This window comes from Mytilus californianus, unplaced genomic scaffold (assembly GCF_021869535.1).
Source record: "Mytilus californianus isolate M0D057914Y unplaced genomic scaffold, xbMytCali1.0.p SCAF_2, whole genome shotgun sequence".
Taxonomy (NCBI): domain Eukaryota; kingdom Metazoa; phylum Mollusca; class Bivalvia; order Mytilida; family Mytilidae; genus Mytilus; species Mytilus californianus.
Genome location: NW_026262668.1, coordinates 58,209,975 through 58,223,480, shown reverse-complemented (window position 1 = coordinate 58,223,480; position 13,506 = coordinate 58,209,975). Strand labels below are relative to the sequence as shown.

Genomic DNA, 13,506 nt, shown 5'->3' with positions numbered 1-13,506 from the left:
TATCAACAATTCAAGAAAATATGGTCAAGGTCTAATGTACCTGGACAGACATGAAAATGAGGTCCAAGTCCGATGAACACTGACAAACAAATATGAACACCTTGCAAGATTTTTTATACCAAATATAGTTGTCCTATCAATCATAATAAGGAAAATATAATATGGAAAAAAAACAATCAGTTTTTTCAGCAGTCACCAACCCATGAAAATGAGGTCAAGGACATTGGACATAATTCAGATGGAAACTTCATAACATAAAGCAGCTGTGTAAAAGATATGAAGTATTTAGGTCTTCTACCTTCTGAAAAATTGAAGCTTTTAATACAAATAGTTTACACTACCACCAACAAAAGATTAATATCCCTATGATATGTATTTGTTGCAGGCTAGAATAAAACCAGATTTTCTGTATAAGTAAGCAAATTGATATCTAATTAGAAAAAAAAACAACATGAGTCTTAATATCTATGATAAATTTTGCAAATTAATTGAATTCTATACTCAAATTTGCAATTTTCTGTAAAATTCTTTACCAACCATTTGAACCCCATAATCTATAAGACACCTGAACTTCAAATAGTGTTTCATAAGGACCAAATATAAACAAAGCACACTGAAACAGGATACTTCATCACAACTGTGTTTTGCCCAGAAGGCAATTCTGTTTTCTATTCTCCTGAATTCAATATTTTCCTAAGAGAATTGCAACTTGCATTCTTATCTTTCACCTCAACCATGTGTCAACTGAGTTTTCTGGACTTGCACACTAAGTTGGTTATATAACCTTTATCTGGACAAGATATGTACAACTTACATAATAAGCAATATAATCAATTTGATATGTAAAACTTATATCAAAATCAAACTAATGGTTCATTCAAAAAAAAAAAACAAGTGAAACTGTGAGCTAGTGCTCACTGATGATACCCTGCCCAAATACTTGACGGTAAACAGGAAGTTGTTGAGTGATGAATCCAAAAACGCATCACACTGTATAGCTAATTATATAAACCCTGAAACCAAATTTCAGAAATCTTTGTTGTGTAGTTCCTGAGAAAGATGCGACGAAAAGTATTCATGGGACGGACAGACAGATGGATGGATGGACAGACAGAAGTTAAACTGTATACCCCCACTTTTTTAAAGCAGGGGTATAAAAATTGTAATTCGTATTTACTATACAAATTGAAATGTATAAAAAAAAACTTCATATGCTACAAAACGTAAGAATATTAGCCATGCCAAAACCTTACTTATAAAAGTCTAGCTCTTTTTGCATACTACTAATCTGTTTTTCATAAGCATCAATTATATCTAGCAACCTGAAAAAATAACAACAAACAAAAGTAACATAATGTTATTTCAGACATCAATTAATATAGCTTTATATCTAGCAACCTTAAAAAAATAACAGCAAACAAAAGTAACATAATGTTATTTCAGACATCAATTAATATAGCTTTATATCTAGCAACCTTAAAAAAATAACAGCAAACAAAAGTAACATAATGTTATTTCAGACATCAATTAATATAGCTTTATATCTAGCAACCTTAAAAAAATAACAGCAAACAAAAGTAACATAATGTTATTTCAGACATCAATTAATATAGCTTTATATCTAGCAACCTTAAAAAAATAACAGCAAACAAAAGTAACATAATGTTATTTCAGACATCAATTAATATAGCTTTTTATCATATACTTGTATAAAATATTACTAAAATTTTACAGTTCAATAAATTTAAAAATATTAAAAGGCTATGAAAGGATTACTAGGTTTATTGATCAGATTCCTAAGAATTTCCTCAGCGGGCTGATAAAGGAACCTTTATTGACTGCTTCCGGAATGTTATCACATGCCTTTCCGTTAATTTCCGTGACATTTATCACATGCAACGTCGTGCATTTCCGGAAATTTGTTCGAAAAACGACAACACAGAGCGGAAAACCGCAAGTGATTTAAGACTTTTCACAAAATGGTTGAGGAGCATATTTTCAAACTAAGTTCATGATAACTGTTGTGACAAGATAAATAAAATGCTTGTAGTATCAATAAAAATAATTAAAGTTAAGAAATTTGTATTTGGTTGTCTGTAAATTATTATCTAAAAATTCATGGAAAGACAAATTTTAATTAATAGTTCTTGTCTGTATTTCTTCTAATGAAGTATATGATAAAAAGATAATTACATGTCATTTATCATATCAGACCCTTTATCGGCCCTCGTTCATGATATCAGCCCTCGAGCCTACGGCTCTTGGGCTGATATCATGACCTAGGGCCGATAAAGGGTCTGATATGAAAAATGCCATGTAATAATCTATACATATCTAGCAACCTGAAAAAAAATAACAACAAACAAAAGTAACATAATGTTATTTCAGACATCAATTAATATAGCTTTATATCTAGCAACCTTAAAAAAATAACAACAAACAAAAGTTACATTGTGTTATTTAAGACATCAATCAATATAGCTATTAACATTGGAAAATGTCTTTACAACCTGTCAAGAAACTGGAGATGAAAGGAGCAAAGCTCACAAATCAATATCCCTAAACCCCATAAATGAGAGTCTGGATGGGGAGTCCTTCTTTCTTTTTCTTGAATTTTTTAGACCATTTTTCTCATATCTTTATTCATTTTGCCCATCATTCTCTATTCGTTATTTTTTTTTGCTTGTTTTTCTCTGTTCTTTATTTTTTTGCCCTTTTTGCTCATTTGTACCTATTCTGTAAACACCATCCAGACCTTCATCAATACCACTATCTTTACTATTTCTTTTCCACTCATGACCCAAGACAAATCTCTTTTCTTTCCTCAGGAAACCCACAGAAATCATAATAATAACAAAAAAATTAAGTTTAAGAAAAATATATGAGGCTTTTAGAAGTTCATCATTACGGTACTCCTGCTAAAATGGTTTCAAACAATATTTCTTTGATATGTGCCTGTTTGCAGTGACATTTCACATTTCACAGAACATAATCATAACATTTTAATTTTTTTTTAACTTTTACAACAGGAATATAGGTATCATAAATTGGTCACAACGTTTTCCGAATTTTGTAACAATATGGAGATTTGTGCAGAAGTATGATTCCGCCTACAAGAATTAAATAAAAAGAAGGTATTCACCACTATTTGTTTTACAATAATATCATTTATAAAGAAAATAAGTTTAGGAATTGTCCTTCATATTCTTTTTTCCCCTTAATAGACTTATTGATGAATTATTATTATTATTTCTAACAATGTCCGCCATGTAAATTGGTCAGAAGGCTAAATGCAAATCTGAAAAATGTATTATTGTGTTTTTTCATAGAATTCCTTGTTTTTCCTTTACGACTTATAATACTTCTGTCTTTTGCATAATTATACACTGTATGAAATATGTGGAGAGTAGGAAAATAACAGAATAGACTTTATACTTTGAAACTGCTATTCTATGTTTTATTTTATTGTAATTTTTAAGTTTGAGTACATCAAACCTCTCTTTTTTGCAAAATATTAAATCAAATAAGACTAAAATTTTGTCTTTCTATCACATCAGAAAACTGACCTAGCTAAAATACTAATAGGAAAGTTAACAATCCAGACACTAATCAACTGCAATTCAATATAAATCACTCTGTTCTTACTTTTCATCCATGGTATTGTGAGCTCTTGCAGTTCTCTTTTTAAATTCTTGAAAAATTTGATTCTGTCTTTCAGTACGTTTTTCTTCCTGGAAACAAGATTTATTAGAAAGTTGAATAATTCCATGAATACTAATATAAATTCAAGTTATACATCAAATACACTTAGTGTTACCTGTAATTGACTTTGCATCACTTGTTGGCTTGCATATACAATATGGTAAAATTATATAATTTTATTCAAGAGAAGGTCTTATTTAAAAATATACAAATTTAAAAAAATATTCACACAAATATGTATTTTCTACTGACTGAAAACAAAAAATTTGGAATTACTCTATAACTACAATATTAAACTTTTATCTTTGCTTTGAATAAAACTCAAGACCTGTACACAAAATGTAATCTAATGTTTCAAAAGTTTCATATTTCACTTTTAATAATTTTTGAAAGAAGAAAATAAACCTTTGGAGTATAAATGTACAAATCTGACTAAGGAAATCTAAACATACCATACATACATTTGTAACTCCCTAAAGACACCAAACTAAGCCTTTTCATATATATAATAAATTATTTTAACAAAAAAATATTTTATCTTGTTACAAACACAACCATAAAACAAGATGTCTTATAAGATTTATTTTTTCCAGTTATCCCCCATTTAACAGATATTTCATTATTACTTTTTGGTTAAGATGTCAAATACTGAATGACATATTTGATAAGCTGTCTGATATACATATAAGTTATGGAATCAACCCAGAAATTTAGATACAAAATCTAGTATTTAAACTGCAGATGACTAATAACTTCATTACATCTCAATTGTGTTCTAACCTCACTGGCCATTTTGCCCAATTTATGTTTTAATCTCTCAAGTTCTTTTTCCTGGTTGTCACATTTCTGTTGAAGAAATTTACATTTTTGATGCATTGATTTCTTGGTGTTCTTCAATTTTTCTTCTTCCTCTTCAAAGATAGAAGACTTCATATCTTGGTCTTTTTCAAGTTCCTGTAAACAAAACAAAATGGAATAACATTAATTTCCAACATTTACCATTTTTTACAATAAAGTGAAATTGTATGTATTCATAATAAATACTAATTACTTGGTTATTTTAGTACAATATAGAATACACTGCATGCACCATTTCTGTGAAATAGTATATAGAGAAACAATTACACCGTCAAGTAACTCAATTGAGACTGATGATAGAGAATATAAAATGATAGCAATTCTTTTCCAATTGTCAACTCAATCTTACTCAATAATCATCCAAACTATGATATAGCCCAAACACCCTGATGTGGTGTTAAACAATTACACCATCAGGTAACTCAATTGAGACTGATGATAGAGAAAATAAAATGATAGCAATTCTTTTCCAATTGTCAACTCAATCTTACTCAATAATCATCCCCAACAATGATATAGCCAAAACACCCTGATGTGGTGTTAAACAATTATCAAAATCAATCAAGCATGTCCTTACCTCTACTCTATTTCTTGAACTTTCTAGTAAAACTTTTAATTCTTTCATACGGCCATGGTATTTTTCCATCAAATCTGTCTGCTTCGTCAAATCCTCCCTTGAAAAAAATTCATGCTTTTTCTTATCTCAGATTAGCTCCATTCAAAAGTTTATCACAATAATAGAAAATAAAAAGGATTAAAGTTGCGATTTTTTAAATCTTTTTTTCAAACTCATGAAAACTACAAGTAAAAGATATAGATAGACTAATTGATCAATAACCCTTTTCAAGCAGAACAATGAGCACTTAATATTTTCTATTTTCAAGCACTTTATTTCAAATCACATATTTATTTCTACTGATTTTTCTACACTTCGTTTAATAAAATATATGGTTTCAACCTACACTGAAAATGAACTAAAAAGTAAATTATTTCCCATTTATGATGTTGTTTCCCCTTGCTTGTAATAATGATAAAACTGAATTTCTACATCAATTTTTGCAAAGTAAAACAAAAGTTTGAGTAGGCAAAAAGTTGTGTTGTGGAATAGATTTTTTATTGTACAGTCATACTTGATTTGTTTACTAGATATGAAGAGTTATTGTAGTAAATATTATGTGTGTTCTTCAGTGATCAATTTTATGACATATTCATACTTGATTTGGTTTATAATTAAATCTTATAGGATATATTATGAGTGTTCTACAGTAATAAATTTCTTGACTACAATCTTACTTGATTTGGCTAGATATAATAAGATCTTGTAGGAGATATAATGTGTGTTCTACAGTACAATTATATTTAATAACACAATCACACTTGATTTGGTTAGATATAATGAGACATTGTACTAGATATTATCTGTATTTTTACAGTGACAATTATAAATTATGACACAACCATACTTGATTTGGTTAGATATAATGTGACATTGTGGCAGATATTATCTCTATTTCTACAGGGAAAATTATAAATCATGACACAATCATACTTGATTTGGTTAGATATAATGAGACATTGTGGCAGATATTATCTCTATTTCTACAGGGACAATTATAAATTATGACACAATCATACTTGATTTGGTTATTGGATAAGATGAGATCTTGTAGGAGATTCTGCCTGTGATCACAGTCTACCATTAATGAGATGAAGTTTTCCCTCACTGTCTGGCTCATGGGTAGGTCCATACATATTGTTCTACCTATAAAATAATTATAATAATCCATATACATACATGTACACAATTGGGAAGAATTCTCAGAAAATTAATTGCAGCATGAGTTAATTCATTTGTCTCAAGCAAGGATTTTGCACTATAAAAATCCTTGTCTCAAATAAGGAAACAAAACTTATTCAATTATAAATCAATGTTACATCAAGATGAAATATTTTCTTTACAGAAACAAGAATTGCCTCAGTGCAATGTAGGGAGTGATTGTCGCCCTTCGATGAGATTGTAGCTGAGAAACTCTCTCATTTCAAAAACCATTGATAATCTATAAATACATGTATTAATAATAAACAAAGAATCTCATTATACCTGATAACAATGTAACATCAGATGGATGGAGAATTCTAACTATGGGTAGTCCATGCTTTTTTAACTCTTTATTGATATCTTGCCATTCTTCTACTTCAACCTGGAAGAAAATATCTGTTTTATTTGTAACACTCAGAATCGTGTCCTTCCCCCCAAACGTGTCCGATTCCCCCAAACGTGTCCACATGACGTCACTGAAATGCAAAACATGTCTAAATGTAAAAGAGCGCCACAGCGTTTCATTTTTATAAACACCCAAACGTGTCCATTTTTTAATGAACACCCAAACGTGCCCAATCCCCCAAACGTGTCCATATCAAGCTTATTTTTTTTCTTTTACTGGAACTATCATTCGTGTCCATATTATAAATAGGTAGGTTATTTGGTTATTGTTTTTTTCATTAATGTATACTCATTTTACTATTTCATTAAAAAATAGAAATAAAATACTTTACGTCTTTTTTAAACAGGCAGTACAACCTGGTTAAAAGTGGGGCATCCGTTCAGCTATGTTGGATGTAAATGTAAGCAGCCATGCATGCTCAGTTAAATTGTAGATATTAAATCAGATACCTCGTGTAGGGAGAGTGTCCCATTATCTGCGCATTAAAACCTTTGTACCATTTCACTCTTTCATGGTGCCATCAGTTGTATATTGGAAGGCATTATTTTTTTTTAAAATTTCGGCAACTTTTATTTAAAACGACCTCTATTACATAACAGAGGTTGAAGTAGTTTCTTAACTGAAGTCATAAAAAAATCAGTCTTTACTTGCTCTTAATTTTTTTACATTAAAATCCCAACTAGAGTTAATCCTGAATAACCGTAAAATAATTAGGCCCAATCCTAAATTCCCGGTTTGATGATAGAACCTATCTACAGTATTTATTGTTAACATGATGTCGTTCAAATAATGCATGAAATATTTGGCACTGGACATTATGTCTCTTGTTCGTGTGTCTTTAGTGATGCTCGAAACTTAAAAATTATTAAAAAACCTGATTACCAGTTTATGATTTGAAGAGCTTTTAAAATATCAGAACTGTTGAAAAAAGGGAAGTCAATTCTGCTGAAAGCCCGCCGTGCAATATTCGGATTAATATAACAGGCATCATCGGAGTTTAATAGTACAAAATAATTTACATAGTAAACGATTATTTCAACTGAACTAGAATTATTTGTATGTTCGCTCTAAAAGAGCATGAAATACTTGCAACTGGACAATAAGCAATTTCAGTCAAAAGTTAATTCATATGTTACAGATTAAATTTGCAATTATGATAATCATTAACAACCGGCATTGAACAAACTAATGCTAATAAAATGAATGACTACCTCATCAACTGTTTCCCCCATCATAGAATTGCCGTAAACATTATTGATTTCATTTAGGACATACATGTATTAGCGGTAAAAGACGTGAGACGTTCTGGCGTTTAACAGTGGACATGTTTTGGCGAATAACAATTATCAGACACGTTTGGGGGTTTTGAAATCGAACACGTTTGGGCAATATTGAATATTACGGACACGTTGGGGGAGAATAGACAGTCATACCACATCTTCTTTTTTATACGTTTGGGGGAATCGGACACATTTGGGGGGATGGACACATTTGGGAGTGTTACATATTTATAAGCTGTTTTGCATTATTTGGTTTTTAATAAACTAAAACTGACCATATTATGTCTGAAGAAGATACAGGTAAGCATAAATTTTATACAATTATTTATCAGTTTTGATGGATCTAGAATTTAAAGGAGAAAGAGGGGGAGCATATGAAGAATCTGTACTACAAATACCTTGCTTTCAAAAAAAATGTGTTTGTACAAAGGCACATCTTGGACCCACATTTGTGCATATGAAAATCTTTAAAAGTGTAAAATAAAGTCATAATAACTCAAATGTTCAACACATCAATGAATATCTTTAATACATTGCTAATAACCATAATCAAAGCGGCCCTATCATGAAATACACATCAGAATGGCCAAATTGTAGTGGAATTTTTGTGTACTACAGCTGTGGTTCATTGTTATTATACAGTAACCACTGAAATGTCATCACTAGTATGACTGGACTTAAAACAAGAAACTTTATACAAAATCAACCTCAACGAGGACCGAAAAAGGTAAATATATATGTCCAAGCCTATCAAATGACAAGGGGATTGAAAAAAAATTGACCTACACTAAATTGTAAGTAACAACCATCAAAACTATGTAAGCATTATTAATGCTTGTATATGTTTTGAACTATAAGAAGCAAAAGTAACAAGAGAAAAGTTCTATGCATGAATAAATGTGTGTACATCTTGGAATGTGATTGCTTTTATTAAAAAAATACCAATGATTTTCAATTTAAAAGTAGTTGCAGGCTGAGAAGATTCAGGTTTAAAACAAGCATAGTCCCCTACCGGGTAAAAATTCATTATACTGGAACAAAATGCTAACTTGTTTTATAACTTGTCAAGGTGTAAACAAAAAGTAAATATCATGTCAATATCTTCAAAAACAGTGTGGAAAACTGATTATACATGTTATATGAGTGAATTTTTCACAAAAAATTATTATCAATATCTTCAAGAACGAAGAAAAAAAGTGTGGAAAGCTGATTTGCTGGACTGACAGATGGACAGACGGACGGAGTGCAAACCTAAAGTCCCCTTCGACTTCGTCGGTAGGGGACTAATAAGCACTTTTCCACTGGATGGTTACACTGGTAGCAGCCAAATTCAAAAAGACTTTTTAGTCAATGTGCTTTTTCAAAATTTTACTGATTTATATTTGTTTAGTGTAAGTACATGTGCATATATATATTATATTAATATATAAGCAAGTTAATTTTAGAAAAATTAGCCTCACCATTTATGGTTAAAGCCAAGCAATGTACAGATGGGAAGTTATAAAAATATCTTCTGAAAGATACACTATGAATTTAATTATACTATGCCATAAAGTAATTTTCTATACATGATGAATTTTTTTATGCAGCTATCAAATATCAAATGTGTAAAACCTAAAATTATCAGGTCATAATAATGTTGAGTTTTTGAACAATTGCACCAGAAGCACTCGGGCAGTATTGAATACAGATTTGTTTTTTTCTTATAGATCTAAGAATTATTAAAATCAATACAGAAGCAAATTTACCCGATAATTTGATGAAATCCTCATGTCATCATTTTCATAATCAACTTCACCCTGAAAATAAAAAAAACACAACAGTTTTAATCACACACACACACACACACAAAACCAAACAAGTTTTCAATTTTACAATAAGATCAAATTTTGACAATTACAAAGGTTTCTAAATCTGTCTGATCTTTTGACTTGATAGGCAAATTTTTAGCCAGACAGGATATTATCCAAAGCAGCCTGACCCAATGTCCATGTCAGACAGATTTGTCTCAAAACTGCCAATAGCTATATCATTCATGGACATGATCAGGTATATTGTCTTCTTGACTGATGCTGAATGTCATTTTGATAGATTATAATACAAAAACCGCTAGGCCATAAAAAAGAATGTTTGTTTGCCCTAACCCTACCTACCCATCTAATAGCTGCCTACTCAAAATCTTTTATTGTCTTGATGTGAAAAAGTTTTTTTTTTTAACCAGATAGCCATATGCATGAAGACTAAAAATCATCTGACACTTCAATTACTCTTTACCGAAAAAAAAAAAGAAAATATCTACCTACCTACCCACCAGGGTTTGGGCAAACAAAATATTTTTAAGTGTGGTCCTACATTTTGGCACAAAGTTCTCAAGACAAAGCTACCGGACCAGGAAACAACCTCTTCAAACCCCTGGACATTTTCTCAAAATGATTGTAATATTTGTAGTGGACCTTGATGATGATGTAAATTAAGAGTATTTCAAAACAACAAAAAACTAAAAGGCAACTATACAGTATGGGGTATTTTCATTGTTGAAGGCTGTACGGTTGCCTATAGCAGTATAGTTGCCGACTACACGGTATTAGGTTTTCTCATTGTTGAAGGCCGTACGGTTGCCTTTAGTTGCTTACATCCACTTCGATTGAGCTTTGGTGGATATTTGTCTCATTGGCAATCATACCACATCTCCTTATTTTTATATTGTAACTTCAACTTGTAAGTTGTAATAGTTCACAAAAATGTACGAGATTTATGTGACCCCTTGTCAACATATGGAACGTGTGTTAACGCTACATGTGATGATAATAGCACATATAAACAGTTGAAAATGGATGTATCATATCTGCCAACTTTTCAAAATCTACATGGGGGATTTAAAGCACAAGAGGACCTTATGCTCCTGTAATATTGTCTTAAGTGTTTTTAATCTACTACCATATTGTTTGATTGAGTATATATGTGCTAATATATCCTTTTAACTCATTTGAATGCCTGGTTTTAGGATTTCTGTTTGTGTACATAATAAAGAATTTCAAATGTCAGGTCAACACCTCTCATGGGGGAATCTGCCATGAATCGGGATAGTTGGCAAGTCTGATGTAAAACTGTCACTATTACATGTTCATTGGCATCTTTGATCATGTACAAATCTGATTCTACTATAACACATACGGTGCAGTCCGGTAAATCCGCCCATATAAGGCTTTGATCGTATGTATTTCTGCTTAGTAATATACAAATTTTATCAAATTTAATATAAACATGATAAATCGATTCACTGACAAATCAACAGTAGTTTATCTCATTTCCCAAAAAATATCTGAAATAAATTTTAAAATCAACAAAACAAGTGGGTAATCTGTGTTTTTATCGGAAATGTGTTTGTCCGGAAAATCTGCCTATGCGCAGTTAATATGTATTGAGGACCAGATTATCACAAATTTATGGAAGGAAAAGGTGATCTATTTATTAATAGACCACTTATAAAGAGATTCCAGATAATCTAAAAAAAATTTCAAGTCAGAAATGAGTTTTGTAAGCAGTAATATGATTATCGTGAGCTTTAGGAACTGTATTATATATATCACTAGATATTTCTGTAATAAAGGATTTTTCTTTAAAATTTGACATGCAGTGATGATAAGTACAGTTCCTATGCATAAAATAGCAGACGACATATTCACAGAAGCGACAATTACGGAAGAAATGGGAGTGGGCAGGTTTACCAGACGGGCGAAATTACCGGACACTACTGTATGTGGTACTGTAACAGCCACTATGTTCCGTCAGTTACTTTGTTCCGGCGGAACTTTTCAACTAGAAAAAGTAGCTAGTTGAAAAGTCCCGGAACAATGTAGCTAGTTGAATAGTTCTGGCGGAACAGAACAACTAGTTACATCGTTCCGAATATACCATATTTCATCCTTTTTGTAGAACGAGGGGGAAGAATGAGTATCAGTATATATAAGAGCAAATCATTAATTTACAAGAATACCCAACGCGCTGAAAGGGGTTTCTTTGGGGACAAATTATGAAATATGCAAAATTTAAGTTGTATTTCATAGCTCACATAAAACAAAATAAGTTGCATTATCCTGCAAATTTAGTATTCATAGTACCCTCAAGAGAGGGAAGAATACCCCCCTCCTCATCTGGTTCTTTGCATCAATTCTCCAAATGGAACTTTGTGACTGGTTGATAAGTTCCGTTGGAACTTTTGGGCTAGTTTGTTAGTTCTGGTTTTGACTTAGTTGCCAAAGAGGAACTTTGTGGCTGGTTGATAAGTTCCGTTGGAACTTTTGGGCTAGTTTGTTAGTTCCGGTTTTGACTTAGTTGCCAAAGAGGAACTTTGTGGCTAGTTGATAAGTTCCTTTTGACTTTTGTAATCAGTATCTTGGTTTCCCTTTGAAAGGTTCAAATATAATATGTTGCGCTTTTACTTTGCATCAATTCTCCAAATGGAACTTTCTGCCTGGTTGATAAGTTCCGTTGGAACTTTTGGGCTAGTTTGTTAGTTCCGGTTTTGACTAATTTGGCAAAAAGGAACTTTCTAACTAGTTGATATGTTCTGTTGGAACTTTTCAACTAGTCACTTTGTTCCGGTGGAACTTTTAAACCAGAGGAAGAACAAAGTAACTAGTTAATAAGTTCCTCCCGGAACTTTTCGGCTAGTTAGTTCTTTCTGCCCGGAACTTTCCAACGTCGGATCAAAAGAGCATTTACATTACAACCTACAGTAGTCTCAGTACAAATGTAGCAAAAATCATATGAATATCTGCAGGTTTGACCAAATAAAATCAAAACAACTTTTATTTTTTGATTGACATAAGTGCTACATGAATGACATATTATATTTTCAACAGTAAGTAACCACCCACTGGAAAGTATACTAGCAAGTTACAATTCTGTTGATTTTTTTGCATGTAATAATATGATATAAATGTTATATTTACTCTGCGAGGCATTATGTTGATCAACAAACAGGTACTTCTTGATAAAAAACCTTTTTGCTAAAATAATTTCTTAGCTGCTATAAATCTAGTATTATCGAAGTTACGGAAAGGAAACATGTCCAAGCAAGTGGACCCAGAAATTTAAATTTTAGCGGGCATATTGACATACGATTATTTGTTTGTTTTAACTGAATATATTACAACATTCTTATTTCTTAGATAAAACATGTTGAAAATCAGCATCTTATTGTTATCTTAGAGTTGATTTGTACAATAATTTCAATCAAATACCAATTTTTCAAAAAATCGGTTTCCAAAAGCCGCCATTGTTGTTTACATATATACACTGTTTTGTTTACAAAAATTCTCAATAAATTAAGGTAAAAATTCCAGTATAAAATTTTCATTTTCGAAAATAGAATAAACAGGTAAATTTTCTATACCATATTTAAAAAATGTTAACAAAGGGAAAATATAACTGGATCT

The 13,506-nt window shown here is 31.1% G+C and overlaps 1 protein-coding gene across 2 annotated transcripts in view; it reads right to left on the bottom strand.

Annotated features, from left to right (window-relative positions):
* Positions 1-13,433, bottom strand: part of LOC127730110 (centrosomal protein of 70 kDa-like) — a 39,685-nt gene extending 26,252 nt beyond the window's left edge. Inside the window, exons 1-8 of one of the 2 annotated variants that reach the window (XM_052238235.1) lie at positions 13,312-13,433; positions 9,814-9,864; positions 6,662-6,761; positions 6,196-6,322; positions 5,138-5,234; positions 4,483-4,656; positions 3,646-3,731; positions 1,254-1,322 (exon numbers count right to left, since the gene is read on the bottom strand). In XM_052238235.1, coding sequence (XP_052094195.1) covers positions 1,254-1,322; positions 3,646-3,731; positions 4,483-4,656; positions 5,138-5,234; positions 6,196-6,322; positions 6,662-6,761; positions 9,814-9,864; positions 13,312-13,347 — 740 coding nt within the window. In that variant the 5' untranslated portion in view covers positions 13,348-13,433. Of the gene's footprint in view, positions 1-1,253; positions 1,323-3,645; positions 3,732-4,482; positions 4,657-5,137; positions 5,235-6,195; positions 6,323-6,661; positions 6,762-9,813; positions 9,865-13,020; positions 13,133-13,311 lie in introns of those variants that run through there. The other variant, XM_052238236.1, reaches the window with a different exon arrangement.
* Between the last annotated feature and the right edge of the window lie 73 nt (positions 13,434-13,506).